This window comes from Petaurus breviceps, unplaced genomic scaffold (assembly GCF_028583685.1).
Source record: "Petaurus breviceps papuanus isolate PSGF00001 unplaced genomic scaffold, PetGlider_PUasm1.0 90804, whole genome shotgun sequence".
NCBI lineage: Eukaryota > Metazoa > Chordata > Mammalia > Diprotodontia > Petauridae > Petaurus > Petaurus breviceps.
In genome coordinates, this window is record NW_027187348.1 from 10,891,910 (window position 1) to 10,918,348 (window position 26,439).

General features: G+C 33.5%; 2 protein-coding genes across 2 annotated transcripts in view; both read left to right on the forward strand.

The window, feature by feature from the left end:
* BOLL (boule homolog, RNA binding protein) overlaps window positions 1-15,122 on the forward strand; it is a 76,646-nt gene extending 61,524 nt beyond the window's left edge. Inside the window, exon 11 of the mRNA XM_069070137.1 lies at window positions 13,356-15,122. Within this exon, the coding sequence (XP_068926238.1) occupies window positions 13,356-13,514 (159 nt within the window). The 3' untranslated portion in view covers window positions 13,515-15,122. The remainder of the gene's footprint in view (window positions 1-13,355) is intronic.
* HSPD1 (heat shock protein family D (Hsp60) member 1) overlaps window positions 1-26,439 on the forward strand; it is a 349,976-nt gene that overhangs the window by 119,805 nt on the left and 203,732 nt on the right. The window lies entirely within an intron of this gene.

Below are 26,439 nucleotides of genomic sequence, written 5' to 3' on the forward strand. Positions count from 1 at the left end.
TTCCTATATAAGGCCTTTTCTTATCTGTTGTATGCCCTTAGTCGTTAGTTCTCTCTCTATGTGTCTCTGAGTCTGTGCTGTCTCTCGCTCAGTCTCTCTGTCTGTGTCTCTCTCTGTCTCTGTCTCTTTCTCCCTCTCTTCCCCCCACCATTCCCAGTCTCTACTTATCTCATTCTCTGTTTCTCTCTCTCTTCTCTTGATATTACCTTGTATTACTTAGTATAGACTTCGCATTTACTCAACTATGTATATGTTGTATATCTCCAACTGAATGTAAGCTCCTTGAAGAGCAAGGACTGCTTCATTTTTCTTTGTATTCTAATGCGTAAAGCAGTTCTTTGCATATAGTAGGTGCTTAATAAGTGTTTGTTGAATGACTACAGTGCCACACACATGTTCAATAATAATGATTGATGTTCTTGACTCTGCTCTCCCAACTTATTCTTGTTCTTTCATTTTCTGTTCAGTTTCTCTGATCTATATTTTCTTTCTCTTTACTTAACAGACAGTGTGGAGCATTCATTATTAAGACAATTGGGCAGCTCTAGTCCAGCTCAACTGATTTCTTGTCCAATGATCCTTGTGTGGCCGAGATCCAGCTTCAACGAACCGGCTAGAAGCTGCCCGTTGTGAAACTTAGGGTTAGTTGATACCTTGCCATACTTGTTTTTCCCACTTTAAACTATTATGAAGTTTTCCCTTTCACCTATTCCACAAAATTAAGTAGTTGGTTGTGGCGCGTTGGGTTTTGTTTTATATTAATCCAACTATTGTGAAATTTTCTGTAATAGATGTTTTGTTCATTCCATAAAAGCCATGCTAGGAATAGTGAATCATCTTTCATTTTCACTACTTTGTGATATTTCTTTTCATCATGGACTTTTAGATTTTTAATGTTGTTATTTTCATCCTCTTATTTTTGTTTTAGTACTTTGGATGGATGATAATAACTTCTCATTTAAATTGGATTTTCAAATATATTTTTATGTCTTTTATGATGTAGGGTATTACTTTAAGCTCAAGTAGACTTGAGTCAATGTTTCTGCTACTTTACTTTGGAATTTTTTTTATTATGCTTTATCCAAATTTTAATTTTTGCTTCATTAGCCACTACTTGTTCCTAATCTTTGACTTTCTTCATTTATATTTTTCTGTTTCTATCATGATTTTCAGCAAAATTCTTACTTTTATACCTCCTTGTGTGGTATTTCTCCAAGTATTTGAAAAATTAATGTATCTTTTTATAATTTTTTTATTAATTTTTCTGATACTCCTAATATTTGTAATATATACCAGAGCCTTGCTATACTATAACCCTGCTAGATGTTTAAATTTAATCATCTTAGACCATCCTCCAAAAATATTTTAGTTAACAGAATTCATTCAGCAGAATTATATTATGCACACCTTCTACATGAAGAATAATACCATATTAGGCACTGGATGAGACATAAATTTTAAATAAGATATGCCCTTGTGTAAATTTAGTCAAATTGGCAGAAAGCAATAACTCATAGTACCTTGATGGAGTGCCTTAAGATTTGAAAAGCTTTCTTCCTTTGAGGTAAATGGTGTAAGTATCCTTTCTGATAAATGAGGAAAATGAACTTAGAATGTCAGTGTTCTCAACACAGACCTAAGAGGTGGTAGTGTAATGAAGTTCTAGAGTAAAAGTGAGATAAGAAGAATCATAGATGTAGAGCTGGAAGGGCTAGAAATCTTCTAGTCCAAATCCCTCATTTTACAAATGAAGAAACAAGCCCAGAGAAGCGACGTGACTTGCCCAGGGTCATACAAGTAGTAGATAGTAAGAGTCAGGATTTTAAATTAGGTCCTGTACTTTCAAGTTCAGCATTTTGTCCACTGCACCAGTTTTATAAAAAGATGGACACTTTGTAAATCTTAGAACTTTAGATTCTGATTCTGTAGTCAATGTGATATATTAATATTAGGAAGTAAGTTTTTGCTTTAAGAATACATTCATTATCTAGAGGTTGTAGAACAAATCAGAGGTCAATAAAGTTCAAACATCCTTGACATTGTGATTTATGTAGTCATATAAAATACCCCTTAACTCTCTTCATCTCAGGAAATTAATGAGGGAGGGGGGAAAAAAGTTGACACTAACCCCCCAAAATAATTCCTCCTCATGTTCTACCCCCAATTATATTTCATTCTCAGGAGAAATAATAGCAGTTATAGGGAATATAGATGGTGTATCGTACTGCTTTAAGATTTGCACAATTCATTATGTATATTTTAATTTTATCTTCCCAACCACCCTGCAAGATCTTTTACAAATGTGAGGAAATTTCAATAAGGTTTAGCGATTTGCTTGTAGTTACAAACTTAATAAATGCCAGAAGCAGGATTTAAACCCATGGCTCTCCAAGCCCAACATTTTTCACTATACCATACTGCCTTTAATTAATATGTTTGCCAGCTGAAATTGTTTCACAACAGACAGTAGGATCTCTGAATGTTTATCCCTCCCCCCAAAAAAAGCAAAGTGAAATAATGCTATTTCACTTTGCCTGTTATTCAGAGTTTTCAGACGTCGTGTTCTTTTTGCTTTGTTCCACATTTTATATATCAATATCAGGTAAGAAGGTGTCTTTTTTTTTCATTTTAAATATTTGCCTGCAAGATACTTAAGGGGTTATTTTGGTCTTTATTTTTACTGCCATTCATTTATGCCATGGAGATTTCTCTCTAATACCTCTAGTCTTGAGAACAAAAATTAAGAGAACTATAATATGGAAATGTTAGGTAGGCATGATGCCATATATCACTTAGAGACAAAAATTCATTGATGATGTGGATCAAGGATCTTGTTAATACAGATGTGATTGTCCTCCATGGATACATTCATAGAATTTAAATGCTATCTTTAATTTGAGAAGCCGACCAAGACTTCAACATTTGTATACAGCACCTGCAAATATTGGAGCATGTCAGCCTACCTTCTCCATCCCTTAGCTTGCCAGTCCAGAACCATATTACCTCAGAAGACAGATGGATTGGAGGGAGGGTGAGTGTGAATCTGTGGAGGAGACAAATTTGGAGAATTCCTCATTACAGATACTGTAAGAAACATTTTATTTTTCATTTATTTAATATATCTTCTGTAGAAGTTCTTGAGAAGTAGAAAAAGGTACACCTTCTGAAAAACAGGAAACAAATGTTTTAAAATATCTGCCAGTTTCTGAATTTACATTGTTTTGTATTTAGATGATCATGACTCAGTCACTGATTCAGTAAATATTTATTAGATGCCTATGGGAAAATTTCCAAAGTCATTTCATGAATGTTTTCTAAAAATAATTATATGTACATCATAGTGGTAATAATTTTACTACATGGTCCAAAACTATAAGCTTATAAAGAGAATATTCCCTTTTCTTTGGCAGAACCTTCAGATAGAACCTGACTTAAATATCTTGAAGATTTAAAGAATATTAAATTATAATTCTTAATAGTTAATGTCGCTGTGATGTTTAGTTTGTTTGATAGGCTTATTTTATATTTTGGAATACCCTCAAAACCTTTGCCCTTTTTATGGCCTTGGTAGACTAAGTATGGGTGATTCAAAATGAGAAGTGATAGAAATATATAGTATAATTTATAACATGAATTAGTAGATATATCCAGACTATAAGTGAGGATATTGGTTAAAATGAAATGATTCTTCCATGGTAGGATTATGCATCTTATTCTTATAGGGTAGTCAACTCTATAGTAATGAAAGTAATTTCAGTGCACACAGTAGAAATGTCTCTTGATTCTCACTTCCTTATGAATATATGTTTATATGCTTAAGGGTCATATCTATAAAGTGCTCCCTAACCAGAGAAAAAGTCCCTTTATGGAGAGGTCGTTATTTGCCCATTTGCTTCATTCATTTATGAACTCCTTTCTTTCCTCACAAATCTCTTGGATTAAACAGACATAAAAGTGAAAGGAGTAGTCCTTAGGTGACAGGATGATTAATTGAAACTACTGACTCCACTTGCCTTCAGCATTGCCTCTTCCTATTTTTAAAAGCATCTCCAATGTTTGCCAAAGGTGACTACTTATGTAATCTTCTTGAAATTGTGATTTCCCTTTTTACTTATCTGTCTGAAAAAAGCAAAACCCAGGTTTAGTGAGTCCTTTTAAATGTTCTCAGTTCTCTTTACATTGGAATTTTGATGTCTTCCTGAAGAAAGGTTTTTTTTATGACATTTTTAATTTTGGCTAGTTCTGCCCTTAAAAAATATATGCACACACATAAAATTTTTCTATTTGGATGCTACTCCTTTAGTAGTTTTGCTGTCCATATGCACAAGTGCCTAAAAAGACAGCTTGCATCCCTTTCATAATTCTGTCTAATTAGAATCTGTGGTATCAGTTATTTATTGAAACTTTCTTATACTACACACTATGTTTTTGCCATATAGGCTACCCAGTATTTGTTCAAATTGAACTAGCTCCATTTCAAATTTCATCATCCTTTTATTCTACCCATTGTTTTCTCTACCAGCAATCAATAGTGATTCCAGATTACTTCCAGATGTCTTTGGTAGTGGTCTCATTTTGTTTCTTTTCTCTACAAAATAGTTCTTCTTGTTTAGTTTCTCATATATCATTTACATATATGGTTTTATGCAGCTCTCTTACCCAACAAAATTTAACAGAACCAGGGATAGATTGTGTTCTATTCAACAAACATTTATTAAGTACCAGTTTTGTGCAAAGCACTGTGTTGGTAGAGATACAAAATTTAGATTAGATAGGAGCTCTGTTCTTGGAATGTTTACAGTCTAGTATTTTATACTAGTCAGCTATATTTTAGGACCTTGGTGTTTTAGTGACATTTTTTTTTAACTTCAGTGTTTGAAACATTGATGGTGAAACTAATGCTAAATCTGAATTTTCTCAAGTACATTTTACTTGTGTAATAGATTTAATAGTCCTTTGGATGTTGGGGTTAGATTTTTGTTATACCATATTGACCCTTGATTGTCTGCAAGTCTTCCAAAAACATACTAGTTTTCTTATGTTGTCCAACTCCTAGTTTTATTAGTCCTTTGTTTGATAGACAGTATGCTTCTGATGTAGCAAAATTCGGTCATCATGTATTATTTTATTATATGTGATTTACTTACTACAGTATAATACTGACCTCAATTTTGTGTTTCTTCCCATGTGCCCATGAGGATACAGCTGTTAGAATTCAGTAGTTTTCTAAAGACGATCAAAGTCACCAGTCATCACTTTGGTAATTTTCTTCTCTTCTTTTTTTTTGGCTTTCTCATGGGGGCAATTGGGGCTAAGTGACTTGCCCAAGGTCACACGGCTAGTAAGTGTTAAATGTCTGATGTCAGATTTGAACTCACATCCTCCTGACTCCAGGGCTGGTGCTCTATTCACTGCACCACCAAGCCTCCCCCTTCTCATCTTTTAGAACATGGGAGGCTATAAGGTCTGAGGGATCAGAGAGCCAAAATAGACCAGACCCAGTGGTTACTCATATATTACTCAATGACTTAAACCCTAACCTCCCCCCACCACCATCCTACCCTGTGATCACACGCACACACACACACCATATATCTTCTGCCATTTATTATAAATTTTGGAGGCCTTACCACATAATCTTTTTGACCTTATGCCTACTGAATTTCTATGAGCCTACATAAAAAAAAGAACAAAAGAAAGAAAAATTAGTATTTAGTTCTTATCTGAATTCCATTTTTACTTCATGCTTTTTCATTTCTTCTATTTAAGTACAAACTCCTTTGTTTAGCATCCAAGGTCCTTCACAGCCTGATAGTAGCCTACTTGATAGTCTTATTTCACCTTGCTCCTTTTTACACACTATTTTCTGACCAAAATAACCAATTGTTCCCCAAATTTCTAATTGCTTAGGCTATCCCCCACACCTGAAATGCATTCATTCTTCATCTCCGCCTTTCAGAGTCCACTTCATCCTTTAAAGAGCTTCCTTGAAGATTTCTCAGACCCCTCCTTCCCCACAGATGAGTGTTCTCTCCTCAGATTGTTCTGGAGCATTTTGTCTAAGTATCCTCTTTGTTCCTATTCATGATATGCCTTTTATTACATGTAACTGTATGTATCATCTATAAACATATACACATACTCAGTAGAATGTAAATTCTTAGAGGGCAGGGACTAATTTTTTTATGTTTTTATCCCTGATGCCTAGCATGGTGCTATAATAGTTAATTGCTTAACAAATTTTTGTTCAGTTAAGTTACTTATCCTTTTTGTCATGGACCAAATAGTATGACTATCTCTAAATGCTTTCACCTCCAAGATTTCCTAGGTGAAGTTTTTAAATACATATTTTTGAGACAAGACTAACCTTTAGCCTTTAGGATCCTGAGCCAACCTATGTTGAATGCCTTAACAGTCATTTTTATTGTGGGTTTTTTTTTCCATTTTCCCTCCCAATCAGTATTTGTGACATTGTCTGCTCATTCTTATTTCATTGGTGTAGATTTAGGAAATGGCAAGTAAGATCTCCAGCCGCCCTGCCCCCCAAGAATGTCCTCTTGGTGGGATTCAAATTTATCTTAAGTTAGGATATTGGTGTCTCTACTCTCCATTTATGGGGATGTTAACTTAATAACTATCCCCTGTTTTAAAAATACAAATGGTGGGGCGGCCAGATGGCTCAGCGAGTAAGAGCACCGGCTCCAGTGTTGGGATGACCTGGGGATCAAATCCGGGCTCAGATACTTAGCATCACACCCAGAAATAACTGGCTGTGTAACCTTTAGCAAGTTACTTAACCCCGATTGCTTTAAAAAAAAAATACAAATGGTTCCCTGTCCTTTAAACTATAGGTTTCACCTTCTAACTATCAACCCTCACTTGTTTCTAGGACCTACATCCCAGGGACTAGAATCAACCCTGCCCAAGAATAGAGATTTACTTGGTATCTCAGGAGAGGTTCTACCTGTTAACCCTCTTCTTGGCTTTTCAGAAGCCATTGTTTTAATCTTGGCTGCTATTTTGGATAGCTCCTACAGGTTAATGGCTGAAGTGGTATCTTTTTCTTCATATATTTAGATATCACTTCTCTCATATTCCTCTTCTTTTTTGTGCACCAAGCTCAGAAGGACAATCCAGTGGTAGTTTTATTCAACATTATACTGCTCTGGTGGTATCCTTTCTTCTACCTCATTCTTAAATGCCTGAAAAAGAAGAGAACAGTAGATACTATCAAGCATATTCATGTATTCAAGACAGTATTAGAAAACAGTGCTTCTCTTGTTTGACTTAAAGACTTTCTCCAAAATATATGTGTTTTCTAATCCTTTATTCTCTCACATGATGGTATAAAAGTGCTTCCTAATTGATTGTCTATCCATCATTACTCACTTTGAGTATTACAAGTAGTTACAAGTTTATAGATGGATATTGTTTTTTATAAATGTAAGTATTAATTGGTTGTTCAAAACTTAAAATGCAGGGCGGCTAGGTAGCACAGTGAATAGAGCACCAGCCCTGGAGTCAGGAGGACCTGAGTTCAAATCCAGCCTCAGTTACTTAAAACACACACACACACACACACACACACACACACACCAAAAACTAGCTGTGTGACCTTGGGCAAGTCACTTAACCCCAATTGCCCTACCTTCCTGTCTCCAAAAAGCAAAAAAAAATTTTTTTTTTACAACTTAAACTGCATATTCCCATGTAACTAGGAATAAATGATGGCTAAGGTCCCATACAAATCCACAAAAACCTATTTAACCTATAGTATACCTTAATTTATAGTACTAGCACCACCTTTGAGATAAACAAGGCCATGTGGTACAAGAGGGAGGAAGGGAAATGTAAAAATTCATACACATCCTTTCTTGGATACTGAAGTGACTGGGCAGAATTTCTTTGACATTTTCCCACTGCCTTTTTCTGCACCCCATTTATACTAAATATTCTACACTCCAGGTGATTGAAGCCTTCTTTTCTTTCAGAACAAGACTTTTTTTAAACAGTGTTATTACTATATAAACTGTTGCAGTTCTGTTCACTTCACCCTACATAATTCCATACAAGTTTTCCCATTTTCTTTTTATTAAGACTCCAATTCTTGAGACCAGTTTTAAATAGGAGTTATATAACATATTCTTGAATCACATTATTTTTGTTCCATTTTTCATAGTGGTATTCAATGATTATTATTCAGAACCCCGTCCTAGATGCTGACCTCTTCTTGCCCAGACCTTTTCTTTTGGGCCCCCTGACCTGTTCAGAATCTAAGTCTTCTGATATTTTCTTCATAAATCTCCCAACTTATTTTAGTGTTCCCTGATGCTTGACCTCCCTTATCTTTGGTCCTGTTTACCTTTTTTCTAAATCCTTGTCTCATTTGATTACTCTATAGTCTGAGGATGTCTTGACTACCTAGATTTACCAGTTTCCCTTTTGTCCCGCCAAACACCTAGGTTTGATTTCCAAAGTTTATTTTTCCTTATAGAAGTCCATTGCATATTACAAATGAGAACTCTGTGTTATGTCATACATCAGTCAATCAAGCATTTATTAAGCATTTTCTATATGCCAGATACTGTGGTAAGTGCTGGAGATACAGAGACAAAAATTAAACAAGTCTATATATTTCCAGATAAAAATAGCCCAAAAGATGCAATTAGGTAATACAGCTTTAATGTTTCAGCAGAGAAGCATCTATAAAGAAGTTATCTCTGATAGGAAATGTGAGTCTAAAGAGAAGTGCTGAAATTAGATTATAAAAAACTTTTAAGTCAGTCAAGTTCCTGTGCAGGATGTTTCAGTAGAGAACTGATATCCACACAAGTAATTACAGAATTATTGTATGTAATTACAAAATCAGAATTTAATAGGCTTCCTATGTTTGTAAGGTGAACTTCAAAAATCGTTATTATACTTCAGTTCCTGTTCTGGGCAGTTATTTCAATGAAAATTTAAGGGATTGGAATAAGTTCTTCCCATGTAAATCTATCTATATTAGGAATCTGTAAGGTACCATACAGGGTTTTTTCTCATGCTAGTGTACCAATACAAAAGTGGTTCCAAACCTTAAAAATAGCAATAGAGAACTGGATAAAGCTTCCATAGGACCCATATGTCATGTAATCAGTGCAGAGGATCTAAAATCTTACTTTCTCAGCCTGGCACTGAAAGTGGTATAGAATTAATTCATCTTTATGTCTATAAGAAGATCCTACCATAACCTGCTGCCTCCTTATGTATGATTCATGCCTTTGTAAGAGTTCCCTGAAGCCACATCAAGGCTTCATAATTTTCCTCCTTCCCTTCTCACAAGTCAGAAAATCCCTTTCTGACAACTGAAAATGTATTTACTTGTGATATTCTGACTTATTCTTTATGCATTTGGTGTATATCACATATGAAGTGCAGCATCAAAATGAAATAAAGGGTTAGAGTACAGAGAAGAATGCAAGCAATGTTGCAGTTAAATCACAAGGGCCTCTACAACAGTTGTACTGACTTTTATCTGTTTCTTCATTCGTTCTATAAATACCTGTTGAGTACTTGTTAGTTCCAAGGCATTATGCTAGGCACCAATGGGGAATGCAAAAATTAATGTAGGTGGTTTATTAAATCATTTCTATTTAACCAGGCATAAAATCTACCTGTTGATCTTAGGAAAGAGATAATGTAAATTAATTTCTTGGTAAATTTTTCTATGCACTTGCACAAACTTCCACTATTTTTCTGATCAGCCTCAAAACTTTGGAGCCCCCTTTATCTTTTCCCTGTCTTCACCCCAGCATATATGGTCACCAAGTCCTGTCAGTTATACCTAACAATACTTCTTACTTATCTACCTTCTTTTCTATTCCAGCTATCACTATACTACAGATTTTGATTATTTCTTACCTGGACTAATTCAGTGGTTTCCTAACTTTTCTCCCTGTTCCCATCAAATCATATGATTTAGAATTGGATTTAGAAATCATCTACCCCAACACCCTAATTTTACACTTGAGTAAACCGAGGCCCAGAAAAGTAAAATGAGCCAGTATCCAAATCTTAGGTCCTTTGACTCCAAATTTATGACTCAGTTTTTTTAAATAGTACTTTAAGATTTTAAAAGCATCATTTGATCCTACCTGGTGAGGTAGGTACTAGTATCATCCTCATTTTACAAGTGAAGAAACTGAAGCTTGGAGAGGGGAATTCACTTGTGCAGGGTTACATAGGAGGTAAGTAAGTATAGGATTTTAACCCACTTCTTCCTGAATCCAAACTTAGCACACCACCTTGTTTCCAGATTAATCCTCCTTATACACAAAGTACACTTGACTTGGAGATTTCCCATCACCTAATGAATAAAATCTAAATTCCTTAATTTGGCTTTCTAGACCTCCACAGTTGGTTTGTTTCCCACCTACCTGATCTTACAATATCCTACTCTTCACATACCCTGTGCTCCAGCCAAACCATTTTTCTTGCCTTTGTCCATGCCATCACCTGTATCTGGAATGTTCCTCCTTCTACCCCTTCATTTTCACCTCTTAAAATCTTACGCATCCTTCGAAGCCCAGTTAAAATGCCACCTTCTCTGGGAAACTTCCCTTGGTTTCTTCCACTCCCAAGCAGAAATAATCAATCTTCAACTCTTCTAGAACTTTTGTTTTATATTTCTTTTCTGCATTAATCATATCCAAATTTTTTGTTTTGTTCATATGTAAAGGAGTTAGATGGGAAACATCCAGAATTCTTTTAACCAATCCCCATATGACATGGGCTCAAGACCCTTCATCATCCTTCTTGCCCCATAACTTTCCACTTTATCATTGTGCATCCTAAAGTAAACCACAGTACTTCATATTTGACCTAATCAAGAAAGAGTTACAAAGGGCTATCAACTTATTCTGGAAGATAAGCTTTTCCTAATGAAAACCAAGGTTATATAACCTGCTAACATATTGATTCAGCTGTAATGAGGCCCTTTCAAGGTGGCTAAAAAAGTCCTAAGAAATGTAATATCTTAAGAAATCATTTTTGACATCACCATGTACTACTTCACAAAGTTACTAGAATATTTTGATCTCTTAAGTATTAGAAGATGGTTACCAGTGTCAGAACATTTGAAAATTTCCTATATAAAGGGATATTATTGCAACAATAATACTACAAAAAATTTTAAATGGAGAAAATTGAATTAATGTAATTATTAAGTAATGATTGCCTTTAATTGTGGATACTAGTATCCATGGTTAGAGTAGTGGTGATAGAATTGTTTCCAGGGTTGGCCATTAAAGTTGTTTATATTTGCAGTATATGTACTTGGATACTTGTAGGATTTACCTTCCCTTTTTTTGTATTCCCAGTGCACAGCGAATGATTAATAAACGTTGAATTACAATTAATTTACAAAATTGTATTCGTATCAGCCTTCTAATACAAAATACATGTAAGGGACAACTGGATATGAAAAGAAAAGACTTCAAACGTCCTTTTATTCCTCCAGAAATACTCATATTTTCTCCTGCAAGAAATGAAAAGGCTTTTTTAGGCTGTATTTGCCTTTTAATTATATTTTTCTTTTCATGTTATGGAGATTTGCCACAGTTACATATCTGTAGAATGTTCTGAAGGAACTGGGTGTTATACATACACACACACACACACATACACATATACACATACACCCCACCCCTTAAGTAAATTTTTTTTATTTCCTACTTTTCTTGTATCCTTATTGAGACACTAATAGCATTATTGTTTATAAGACTTTTGAGGTCCATAGCATTTGAAATTGTAAAAGAGGATTATTCCTCATTTTCTTTCTGATTGATCAGTTGTTTTCAGTCATATCTGACTCTTCATGACCCTATTTGGGGGTCTTCTTGGCAGAGATGCTGGAGTGGTTTACCATTTTCTTCTCCAGTTTATTTTACAGATGAGCAAACTGAGGCAAATAGGGTTAAGTGACTTGCCCAGGATTACTCAGCTAGGAAATGTGTAAGGTAGTATTTGAACTCAAGTATTCCTGACTCCAGGCCCTGTACTCTATCCACTGTCCCACCTTTTAAGTTATAATAATTGCTGCTTTATAACATGATATTAACTTTAATTATAATTCCTCACCACCAGACTCTGATAGGTTGAGCTTTTTAACACTGTTGAATCTAATAGCTTGAAAATTTTGTTTTAGAAGACTTTGGCATAGCATTGAGAATAAATGGATAACTAAAATAATTTTTATTATAAACAGATCAAATCATAATACATTCCTCACAACTCTATGAGGAACAGCTGAAACATAGCTGAAAGTTATTATGTAGAGTCCATTTTTATGAAACTATAGCAATTTTTAGTGGAAATTTTTAAAATTTTATGAGACAAGGTACTTCATTTAATATATAAAACATTTTGATTAGATAACATAAATCTAATCTGAAATATATCTCTCAATGTGTTTATTTTCTGGTTAAAAACTGCTACATAGTCCTGAAATTATATGAATGAATTTTCCAGAAAACTATACAAATTACAAACCTTTTTAGGTAGAAAGTTAGCATGTCTAACAGTTACTCCAGGATAAAGTAACTAGTTGCCTTTGTGGCATTTTTCTGAAAATCTTTTTAAAATTGTTGAATCCCACTGCTACCAATTTACCTTCTGGGGGCCACAAATACCTGATCCCATAAAAGTAGTAATAGCTTGAGCTATTATCGGATTTCAGATTGTCTATTTTTATTTCTAAAGATATATGTTCCTTTCTCTTCTGTTTATCACCTATTTAATACATAGTGAGTCACTATTCAAAGCTTGCCTTTCTTCTGGGTTCCTAAGCAAAGAATTATCTATGCCAGCCCTCAGTGGGATCAAATTAAGCACCTCCCATTTAGATTACATGTTACATATCACTATGCTAAGTTATTACTCTGATGGCCAGAAATAACTAGTAGTTCTTTCTCTATGTAATGTGACTCTATTCATATATATGACATAAAATGATAGGCAAGATGTTATAGTGGATGAAGGGTCCTGGAAGAAGGAAGCCCTGGGTTCAACTTCTGACTCTGACACATACTAACTGTATGATCATGGACAAAACACTTAACCTCTTAATGCCCTGAACAACAGTCTAAGACTATAATTGGGCAATGAGTTATTAATCTGTATTAGAGAAAGTAGTTTCCACAACAAGAAAGTTCAGACTACACCAATAAAGTCAAAGAACCATCCACTCTCTTCCCTCCCTTCCCCAAAACAATATATAAAATAAAATGTTCAGTTTTTTATTTTTGAGCTAAGTGCAAATTATATTGCTCTAATATGCATAGAATGGAGAAATCCTAATTTTTTTAATTTTATGATAGGAACCAAGGTTACATTCTGTGAGAAGAAGCTTTTCTCAGCCTTCATCTGTGGGACTGAAACCTCGATATACCCGAAACCCTCACTTTCATCCTAGGAAAGAATTCAGAGCAGAAGATTCAATTCTTACTCCACCTTCCTTTACTGACTCTGTTAAGTAAAATCTTGGCTAACTATTATACCAAACACTAAATAGCTATTAGCTTCATATGCGATTTGGTACTGAGTTTAATGAATGTGCTTAAGTTAAAAAGTGTGATTTTTGTAAAGGGAATAAAAGGAATCTTGCAGTTCATTGCTCAGAACATTAAGAGGTGCAGGATAAAATCATGGTTTCCTTTATTAATTCATACACATTTACAGTAACAGACTTATCTCTGATAAGTAGGACAGAGGCTACAACAAGACAGAAAATGTCTAGATTAAAAACTGAAAATTCAGTCAGTCATCTGGATATTTTGTCTACATGACTCCTAACATCTGGGTACTTTAGAAACTTCTAAATGATTAAATTTTTCAGTTTTCATCCAGTTGCTTTACGTAAAACCACAAGCGTATTAAAGCAGTTAAGGCAAACTGTTTCTAAGATAGGCTGGGCTCAAAAAGGCCATATTTTGATATATAATATGTTTAGATATGTACTTATTCTCATATTATTTCAGTTTTACTGTGTTTAGTTTTTATGTATGTTTTGTGATATATTTTAAATATTTTTGCTAAAATATATAATACTTTTCATTTATAATTTGAATTCTTATCAAATATAGCTTTTAAATAATTTATATTAAGAATTTTAGAAGTCTGTCAGATAAGGACCATTTGTTTCATATGGCCAAAGCTGACATTCTTAAAATACAATTAACAATACATGTATATTTATTACTGATCCTCTTTTGTCACTGAGACATGAAGCATAAGTGTTTTTGGTATCTTTGCAGGTTTAAACATTCACTATATATGTGTGTGTGTGTGTGTGTGTGTGTGTGTCATATTTTGAGAGAACATATATATTTATTTCTTTATTGAAAGTAAGTCAGCCACCTGTCTGTGCTTTTATGTCTTGTCTTATAACACTTCTAGTTTAAAAAATAAATTAGACTTGAATTTAAAAAAAAAACACTGAACTCTATTTAACCTTTTAAAATAGAAGCTAGGATCATCTGTTAATATGATATGGAAGACTTATTTTTTTAATGTTGAACTTTTTAAAACTTTACATCAGTTTGTGGTACATCTCAGCTGTTCTTAGAGAAAATATTATCTTTTAAAACAAAATTGGGTTCTTATAGAGTGGGCATTATAGCAAAAATGGTTACATAAATTAGTAATATTGAAATTGTTGTATTTAAAATCCATTCCAGCACCTAATGGAATTATATTATACTACATGTTAGGAGTCAGATATTCTCAACTATATTATAATTTTGTGTCCACTCTAATACCTAAAGCTTTTTTTTGTACTCTTGTTAAACAGGAATAAAGATTCCCTACAAAAATTATTTGTTAAATTTTTGTAAAAAAAAAATATTCCAAAAGGTAATTACCCAATTGCTGTAACTTAGGACAGTTTTTTATCCTCTTTCTTGTTTTACCCCGTTTGTCACAACTGTCTATTGATGTATACAATTTTGGGGGGATGTCAGCTTAATGTTTGGGATTAATATTCTTCAGTTGAACACTAAAATTTAGCAATGTAGGAATATTAGAGCACATTTTGGCACATCCTAAAGCCACTCCATCTTTGTGTACATGTTTTCCTTTACTGTAATTATTTGAGAACAATATCCTGTGTAGAAAGTCTTGTGTTCTGATATTAGAGCCTTATTCAAAATATCATGAAACAATATGTTTACTCCATTTGTCTGGTATTTGCAGGATAAGTTTTAGTTCTTTTTCACAATTCAAGCTTATTCAGTATATACCAAGGCATATATGTTCTGAAAATGTTGTAAATTATAGAGGTCCGAGAGTAATTGTATTCCAAAAACAATTTGCATTTGAAGTGTTTTCTAATTTCTTGAACAATTGTGCTATTATTTAAAATGTATATCAGGGAAAGTATTATCTGGAAAAACCCAGATATTTCCATGGATTCATTATAATTTTTCATTCAGCTTTATGAGGATAATATACTTTTTTCTCCAACTGTATAAGTAAAAGGACTGAGAAACTTTGAAAATTCATTAATGCACACAAAAATGTAACAAAACCAGTCTTAAAAGAAGGCAGTAGTGTATCTATTAGAAAATTGTCATGCTTAATTTCTTTAATTTTACATTTTAACAAATGATGTACCATATCCCAGTGTATCAGAAAGCAGCTTTAACTATTTTACAGATCAAGTGTTAGCTTTATTTTTAAATGGCAGTGCCTTTTTCATTACAAGTCATGATAAAAATGGCCATATATGTAGAATCTTAAGTTAAAGGGACTAACTACTATTCCTTATTCTTGGTCCTCATACGATTCAGAAACTAATGAATTGTATATGAAAGGAAGATTGAATTAATATATAAAGTATTGCTACAAATTATATTTTGTGCTTCAGAGAAACCACCTCAGTTTAAAGGACAAGAAATAATTTTAAATACATTCATTAGAACTCTAAGGAACCTCCCAAGGTATTTGGAAATTATTTCAACATTTGTAACTAATCAGAGAAACTAATCATAAATAAAGAGGGCTACATAAAATCCTTGTGAATAGGAAGTATTGAATTGAACATTAAGGATTCAGAATTTTTAAAAGTAGTTAGATTTGCTTACTAAGAGCTCTACAATTCAGTGACCTTTTCTACTTCATAAAATTATATTAATACCAAAAAGTAAACTTGGTCATTCCATTTCAATTTAGAAGATAAAGTTTTATTTTCTTAGAACTAAGTCTTCACTGTAATACTTAAAATCCTGAAAATGTCGTTGCACTAAAAAGCCACCCTTAAACTTTCTAATGTGTGTAGCTATATCTTTCCTTAAATATATGCATTTTTCTGCCTTTCAACCTAATGTGGTCTTTTCTTTGGAAAATGACTATTAAAAGTCTTGGTTATTAATATTTGGACTTTATATCTACCTCGGTAAACTTCTATTGAATTGCAATTATTGCTACCCTTAGCATAAAGCAATGTTTTTGATATTTATGTTCCATTTCTGCCTAAAATCTAGAGGAAAAAATTTATTTCCTAATTTATCCATTTAGCTATACAGGGATTGTTTTACCCCAGAACTGATTCAAGTAAAATCAATGTTGGCTCCATAAGATAGTCTCTGTGAGCCATAGAAAAAGATAAAAATATTATGCACCCTTTTGAGCTAACAGACTTAATTTTAAGGGCATCATTTACATCTGAAAATAAGACAATTGATTTTGAAGACAATGAACAATAATACCAGATACTTTTATGGGAAGGAAAAAAATGCTACTTTGAATTTTGATTATTAATTACCAACTATTTTTATGTACTATGTAACTAAGTAACTAAGCAATGTCATAATGATCACTAAAATAATATTTTTTACATTTGAACAGGAATTTTTTTTCAAATGTTTAGAAAGTGTCATACAAACCCAACCATTAAGCTCCATTCAATTAAACAGTATTCATGTGTTTTCTGTAATTTGATATATCTTTTATTTTTCTCTGTACTTAATGACTCTGAATACCAAAATATGTTTCCTAAATATGGTAACTTTTGCTAACATAATTTGATTTAATTAATCACATTTCAGTAATTTAATAAAAATCAACCAAAACACATAGCTTAAAATTTTTCTATATTTTAAATGAAAAGCTGCAAGGAGTTTTAAGGATGCACCTTCTCTAAAAATAGTTTCATAGACATAAGTATTAAAATAAGTTAGTGCAGTAATGTCAGCTCACCTGGATTGAAGCTTTCTTCACTTTATAACAGACTCTAAGTAAAGGAAAAACCATTTAACAAGTCATTTTTAAAATAAATTCAAAGTATGATATATAGATCATTTTTATGATGCATTAGTCTGATGATCCTATTGGCAAGCTATAACCTACTGTGCAAAAACAATGTCTAAATGTGATAAGCACCCATCATGCCTAGCTAGCTGTAAGAATGTGTTTGCTCACATTTTAAACAGAGTTCTAAATAATTTATTTAAGACACAATATAAAGGTACAGGTTTTTTTTGCCTTCCAAGTTAGCCTGGACTTAGTGAACCTTTTGATATTATAATACATTTTTTAAATGTATTTAAAATAATAGCTTAAAAGAATGCCGTAGACTTAGGTTTTCATCATACTTCTTTATAGTGTAGCCTATGTCCATCAAAATGGCTACATTTGGATAAATGGATCAATTAAATATAACAATGAATGCTCTTCATGTGATTCATAATAAAGTTTCTAAATATTTAATTTTGTGAAATTAGAACATGACTAAACTGTCGTGTGACATACACTTTATCAAGTATTGTCCAGTGTGCAACATTTTAGCTAATGGGGTAGATGTTTTGCTTTGTTAATAAATGGAATCCAGGGGCATTTAATGTGGTTACTGCAGGCTTGTTAGGAAAAATATCTTAAGTGTATAGCAATAAATGTTTAATAAATTCATAGAATTTAAGTTGTTAGTAAATATATGATTCTTTAGCATAACTGACTATATATAGTTCATTTGTATTAAAACTGGAAAAACCAAGTTTCTATAGTTTGTAACTTCTAATAAAATTCTGTTTTTGTAACTAAAAAGTTCATTGCAATAAAAAATTTTAATATTGATTGTGTGTTCTTATGGGATAAATGTGAATTTTAAATATTAATAAGCTTTCATTATTTTAGTAGTTAAGCATTTCCTTTTATTATCATTTATATTTGAATAACTAAAAATATACCAAGGTACCCAAAATTAACATAAAAGGAATTAACATGAAAATGTAATATAAATTTAGCATAAAAGAGAAATGGTAAATTTTAGAGTTTGAAATAGCTTCACAGATAGTAATAATCCAAAAAGATGTCCAAACAACTTTCCCTACCTGTTTCCCTTAGCCCTGAAAAAATTAAACAATATTTACTGAATATCTAAATCACTTACCCAGCAGCTTGACTGTAGAAAAAGTTTGAGACAAAAGATAAATATTCACCATTTTTCTGAAAGTTTTTCCTCTTTTTTGCACTCAGTATGCTCTCCAGATTTTGAGAGGGCAGGCTTCACATTCTACAGCCATCAACAAAGTTCATTTTTTCTTTTCTGTTCACATTATCTTGATTGTGGAAACATAACTTTGGGTTACCTGTTTGTGTATTTCAGTTGAGTTCTTAATAGGCTCACTTGACCAAAGCTAGCATCAGGTAGTAAGAGAAAAGTTCAAACAGTGACCAAAGCTGGCACCAGAATTAAGAATTTACAGAGAAGCTGGATCCCCTAGGCACAGACAGATTTAGGGGGCAGGGACAAAAGAACTGCTTTGATCATTCTTAAGATCAGGAGACAGTCTGAAAGAGAATATTAGAAATACACCATGGCATAATGAAAAGAGTACTAGAGTAGTTGGAATGTTATTAGTTTTATAGAATGTAATTCCATTTTAACATTCATTACAGTAGGGATTGTTTCATTCTTTGTGATCCCATTGCCTAGAATGATTCAGCCTGGCACATAGGCCCTTAGTAAATGACTATAGACTGAGTCAGAAATTGACCTCATATCTTGGCTTTCCATTTACTAGCTATATAATCTTGGACAAACAACTACACTTCTCTAAACCCCTGCTTTCTCATCTATAAATTGAGGAGAGTTCTCTAAAGTCCCTTTCAGCTTCAAATCTGAATTTAGTCTCTAATCATTTTTACCTGTCTGAAAAATTTTCACTAGGTTTCAATACATTTGCCAGTTAAAAATACATTTGTCATTGAGCATCATTACAAAGCAGTAAGAACACTGACTTTAAAATTAGAAAGTACAAGTCTTACCTCTGACACTAGCTGTGTGAACCTAGATAAGTCATATAACTCTTTACCCAATTTTTCATCTGTAATAATAGAAATAATATTACATTACACACCTTAACAGCGTTATTGTGAAAATGCTTTATAATCTTAAAAGTGGTTTATAAATTTGAGATACTATTAGCAATAACCTGAATGTATATATAATTTTACTTATTGAAATTAGAGTGTAGTTTCTTTCAAGCCCCAGAACTGGCTGATCTTTTTGGACTATACCTGTATTTGCTTGGTGAGAACACCCAGCCAGTATGTGAGTCCAAGGCTAGCCTTAGACTAACTTTGACAGTTTTTTATTCACCAGAAGCCTAGCTGAGAATCACTATGCAAAGAAAAGAGAAACATGTTGTTGAGATACTAAATTTAATGTATATCAAACTGGTACAGTGTTCAACATCAACCACAATGAGAGCAAAAAAAGCGTCATCTATCCAAATAAAATAACCATCATTTATATAATAGAACTTTAAGGTTTGCAAAGAACTTTACATACATCCTTTCTTTTGATCATAACCCTGTGAAGTGAGTTCTACAGGTATTATCTCTGTTTTGCAGATAAGGAAACTGAAACGTAGAAAGATAACTAACTTGTCCATTGCCACACAACTAGTGAATATCAGAGGTGAGATCTGAACCCAGGTCTTTCCTGATGCACTAATGATTATCATAGTTTTCTAGCATCTAATAGCCTTAAAGAAAACAGTGGAATGTAGAGTCAGTGTGTAGCAACATCTGCCACAAGCTAGCTTTTGAAGGCCATATGTAAATTGTGGATAATAACATGTACTCACCCCAAAAGGTAAGGCTCAAATGAAATAGTTTATATAAAGTTCCTTGTAAATCTTAAAGGGCCATACAAATGTCAACTACTAGTATATTTGGACAGAAAACTGATTGTTGAAGGTCATGCTAGTTTTGTACATATTCAATATTATAGGATTTCAGCAATTTCCTTAGTGCTTTTATCAACACACCTTAGCAGTACTATCATATATAAACTGCTCATCTTTTCTACAGTCCATTCTTGAAAACTAAGTATTTTTTTATAAGAATCATGTTATAATTAGGTTGTTTCCTAACAAAATCCTCAAATAAATGATAAATATAACCAACATTTTTGTCACAAAAGAAAATATACATAACCAATGACAGATTAAATATGGAAGATGAGAGAATGAGTCAAGGATGACACAACTAGGTTGCAATCCTAGGGAACTTGGAAGATGGTGGTACCCTTGACTCTAATAGGGAAGTTTGGAAGGAGAAACGGTTTGGTCCATTCCCTTAAACTTAAGACTCTTGCTTCCCTTAAATTTGAAAGCCTTTTTTAAAAAAGGGGGAAAAAAAGATTAGCCATTACCAGCATTTAAATATTTGAAGGAATCACTAAGTACTTCAATTATGAGTTTTGGAAAGGAGTCCCTTGATCTTTTATCAATGACTTGGGCTTGTTCATTTTTGCTTTGTTTTCATCAAAAGATTTGGAATAAAAAGATCTTTTTCAAGTACCTATTCTGTTGCTTGCTATATGACTGGACATAGCACCTAACCTTGTTGGGCCTACTACCTTCAATCAATCAGCAAACATATTGCCTGGAGATAAAAATATAAAAATTGAAATAATCCCTGCTTTAAAGGAATTTATCTTCTAAAAGAGGAGACAAGAACATATGTAAGTATAAGGGTAGTGATATGGACTAGGCCTATGATTTCATTGGTATTGGGAACTACTGAGTGAGCAAACTCGCTCTACCAATACAAGCTGACACCTCTGCAACTTATAGTCTTAGTTGTCAAAAAATCATTAAGAGTTAAGTAACTTGCCCCAGGGGTCACATAGGCAGTAAATGTCAGAGGTAAGATTTAAACCCAGGTTCACTATACAATATTGCCTCTCTAAGTAGACATATATATATATATATATATATATATATATATATATATAGAGAGAGAGAGAGAGAGAGAGAGAGAGAGAGAATAAATATGGAACTTATGGGGGCAATTAGGATCAAGAAAGGCTTTATATGGAAAGTAGTGCTTGAGCTATACCTTGAAGAAAGAGAAGGATTCTAAGAGCCAAAAGTGAAGAGGGAGTACATTTTGGGTATGTGGGAAATGGGTGTAAAGGCTCCTAGACAGAAGATGACACATCATGTCTCAGGAACAGAATGCCAGTTTATGTCACAAAGTACCAGAATTGGATTAATGTACAGTAAGACTGGAAAAAGAAGTTAGGGCCAGATTGTAATAGCCTTTAGAGAGAAGTTTATATTTTATTTTAGAGGCAATAGGGAACCTTTGGTTTTCTGAGTTTTCTGAGCTGAGAAGTGACCTGGCCAGATCTGCACATAAGAAAAATCACTTTGGCAGCTCTGTGGAGGATGAAGTAGTATAGGGAGAGATTTGAGACAAGGAAACCAAACAGGAGGCAAGAGTTGTTGGCTCATCTAAATAAAAGAGATGTTAGGGAGGTAGAACATAAGCTCAAGAGTAGGAATTGTGTTATTCTTTGTTTTTGTTTCCACAGTGCTTAGCACATAGTAGGTTGCTTTAATGTCCATTAAGATAAAGCAAAATTTATCTTATCTTTAAGATAAAGGCAACTGTTTGGGTATCTGAGGTATGAGAGAATAAGGAGTTGAGGACAGTGCAAAGGCTACAAACCTGAAAGACTAGAAGAATGGTGGTACCTTTAACTGTTAAAGGGAAATGTGGAAGTAGCATGGGTTTGGGAGGAAAGGCAGAGAGTTATTTTTTGGATATGTTAAGTTTGAGATGTCTCTAAACATTTAGTTTGAAATGTCCACTAAGCGGCTGGTGATGCAGGATTGGGATAGAGGTAAGGTGAAGAGGTAAAGGTAAGAGACTATATAGAACCTAGTTATTTGCATAAGAATAATAATTAAACTCAAAGCAATTGATGAGATCACCAAGACAAAATATAGAAAGAGAATGGAGGACATAGAATAGAATGTGGAATACTTTCACACCATGATAATGTATGATAAGCCAGCAAGGTAACTATGGAGGCAGATAGGAAAAGCAGGAGAGACTAGGGTCCTGAAAACTCAAAGAGCAGAGATTGTCTGTGTTAGCCCCACAGATTTGCATAGCAATTTTAATTTTATAAAGGTCTTTCACATCTGCTTTCTCCTTATGTTTTCATAATAATCCTGGGAGCATGGTATTATCCCTTTTATTAGACCAAACTACTTAACTAAGTTTACATTAGCAAGTCAGTGATGGAGCCAGGACTAGAATCTAGATTGAATTGCCATCACCTAAATTAAGTTACTTAAAACCAAATTTGTTTAGACCTGTGAAATGAAATAATGAATTTTTGTGTATTGTGTTGAATAAAGTGGTATATGATTGTTTCATTATGTTCTATTATGTTCTTATCAAATTTTTGGGAGATCTCCAAACTTGTAGTTTATAGCTCTTAGAGTAATATGCATGTCCAAACTTCACAAAGATATTTAGAAGCTAGGCATAATCAGCCAGAGGCTCTTAACCTTTTTTGTGTAATGAACCCTGACAAAGCCTATAGACTCTTCAGAATAGTATTTTTAAATAATTGAAGGAAATGCTAAACTTCCATTATAGGTTAGCAAAAATAAAGATGTTATTTTTTTTTCATCCAAGTTCATAGACTCTTGAACTCTCTAAGAAGTCTGGATTCCATGGTAAGACCTGACATATCATTATAGGTGGAAACAACCTCAGAAATCATATAGTTCAATGCCCTCGTCTTAAAGATGGTGAAATAGAGGTTGAGAGAAAAAGTGATACAGACAAGAATCACACATAGGTATCTGACTTTCTACTACATCAAGTTGCTTCTTAGTAACTGTGGGGTAGAGTAGTGGTTTGGAATTACTTGGGGCTGTCGGTTGGGTCTTACCTTAGTGGTAATATGAAAAGCAGTGATTGGTTAATAGATAGGGAATTGAGCAGAGCAAGAACATTTGTGGTGACAATGTGGCCAGAGACCCTAGCCATGGCTCAGGGGTGGAGAAGAGTGACCAAGTTTGGGCCCCCAAACATCTCAGAAAGCAACACTACAAAAAACCTGAATCCCAAGGCATCATCCCCCACACCTCAGAACTAGAACCTAACTACAATAATAAGGCACATAATAGCACATAATAATAAAGTAAGCAAAGGAGAAAGAACTCAACCATAGGTAAATACAATGGAGGTAGAGAAGATGTGGGTTCATACTCAGAAGAAGATAACGACATTTTAAAAACCACTCCTACTTCAAAGAAAAATGTCAAGTGGGAACAAACCCAAAAGACTTCCTGGAAGAGCTTTAAAAAGCCTTTAAAAGTCAGAGAGGTGGGGGCAGCCAGGTAGCACAGCGAGTAAGAGCACCGGCCCCAGTGTCAGGATGACCTGGGGATCAAATCCTGGGCTCACATACTTAGCACCACACCCAGAAATAACTGGCCATGTAACCTTGAGCAAGTTACTTAACCCCAATTGCTTTAAAAAAAATAATTTAAAAAAAAGTCAAGAGAGGTTGAGGAAAAATTAGGGAACAAAATAAGCAATCCAAGAAAACCAAAAAAATTATAGAAAGTTAGCCAACTGGAAAAAGATCCAAATACTTAAGGAAGAAAATAACTCCTTAAAAAACTAGAATTAGACAAGAGGGCACTAATAACTTCACAAGACACCAAGAAATAATATAACACAATCAATAGAATGAAAAAGTAGAGGAGAATGTGAAACATTTGACTAGAACAAACAACTGATCTGGGGAACAGATCTAATATAAGAATTGTTGGACTACCTGAAGATTATGATTTTTAAAAGACTCTTTATATGACATAAGAAATTATTAAGGAAAAATGCCCTGAAGTTCTACAACAAAAGGGTAAAATAGAAAATTTTTTAAATCCATTAATCACCACCTAAAAGAGATCCCAAGATGACAATACATAGGAACATTATAACTAAGTTTTGAAGCTCCCAGGTTAAGAAAATACCACAAGCAACTAGAAAAAAAATGTTAATACTTTGGAGCTACACAAAGATAACACAAGATCCAGCAGCTTCTATGTTAAAAGGCTGAAGGGCTTGGAACATTATATTTTGAAGAACAAAGGAGCTGGGTTTGTAACCAAGAATAACTTAGCCAGCTAAACTAAGTATAATCCTGAATGGAGAAAAAAAAATTGACATTTAATAAATTGAAAGCTTTTGTGACAAAAAGACCATCACTCATAGGTGGTGCAGTGAGGAAGAGCACTAGCTCCGGAGTCAGGAGGACCTGGGATCGGTTCTGGCTTCAGATACTTAACACCCACACAAAAAAATCTGGGCCTGTAACCTTGGGCAAGTTACTTAACCCCAATTGCTTAAAAAAAAAAAGACCATAACTCAGTGAAGGTAAATATTAAAGACTAAGTATAAGGGACTCAATAAAATCAAACTGTTGCTTCTTATATGGAAAAATGTTATCTGTATTCTTTAAAATGTTGTCATGTGGATAGTTTGAAAATTGAGTATGATGGGATGATTCTAAAAAATTGGGTAAGGAGAGGTAAAATGGAGCAATTATTTCATTCAAACAAGGCATGAACTGAAGAACTGTACAGTGGAAATAGGTTGGGGTGGAAGGCTGGTAGTGCTGGAACCTTATTCTCATCAGAACTGGGTAAAAGAAGGAATAACATATACATCTAGAAGAGTAAAACAGTCTTCTAAGTTTATAAAGAAATAGGAGGGCAAGGAGACAGGATAAAGGAGGAACTTTTAAAAGGGTGTGTAGAACAAGAAGTAGGAGGGTAAGGGGAAAGGATATGGGAGAGATTCTTCAGGGTGTTGATTAAGGAGGTAATGGTGATAAGTAAATCAGATCTGTGAGAAGGATAATAATGAGGAAAAACAGGATGAAGGAAAATACACAACTAGTAATTACATTTATCCCTTCCACATTGCAACTTTCACCATAGTGCTTTCAATATATCATGGGGTCAGCATAAAAAATTTAATGGGAATTTTGCAGAAACCACAGACAACATGTGCCAGCAGACAACACAGAAAAAGTTTAGAAACTCAGAAATGCATAAAATATATGTATAGTATTACATATCAATATATTTTATCTTTTAATACCATAAATATACCCCAGTTTTACAATAAGGTACTGTAAACACACCATAAAAGAAAAACAAAAAACTCAGACTTTTTCTCTGGTACAAAGAGAGGACCAAAAAATTTTACATGGATTTTCAGATTGCAGGGGCACCACACTCCTAATCCCAGCAGTGTGGAGGGAATGACTGTATAATTTTGAATGTGAATGGGATGAAGTCACCCAGAAAACAGATATCAGAATGGATTAAAAATCAGAATGCAACAACATATTTTTTATCAGAAACATTTAAAAATAAGAGATGTATGCAGAGTTAAAGGGCTAGAATAAAACTAATTATGCTTCAGTTGAAGTTAAAAAAAGCAAGGGTAGCGATCATGATCTCAGACAAAATTAAAGCTAAAATAGATTTAGTTAAAAGAGATAAATAGGGAAATTCTAATAAAAGGTACTTTAGACGATGAAGCTATATCAGTACTAAACTTAGATGTACCAAATGCTATAGCATCTAAAATTTTAAAGGAATAGTTAAATGAATTACAGGTGGACATAGATAGTAATACTATTAAGAGTGGAAGACTATACCCTTCCCCTCTCAGAATTAGATAAATCTAACTAAAAAGAAATAAGAAAGAAGTTAAGGAGGTGAATAGAATCTTAGATAAGCTAGATATTATAGCAATCTGGAGAGAACTGAATGGAAATAGAAAAGAGTACAGATTTTTTTCTCAGTAGTCATGGTACCTTTACAAAAACTGACCTTATATTAGCATTAAAACTTAAAAGTTAAATGCAGAAAAGCAGAAATATTAAATGCATCCTTTTGATATCAGAAGGCAATAAAAATTATATTCAGTAAGGGACCATGGAAACACACATTAAAAATTAATTGGAAACTAAACAACTTAATCTTAAAAAATAAATGGGCTAAAGAACAAATCATAGAAACTATTTCATTAATGAGAATTACAATAATAAAACAACTTATCAAGACATATGGG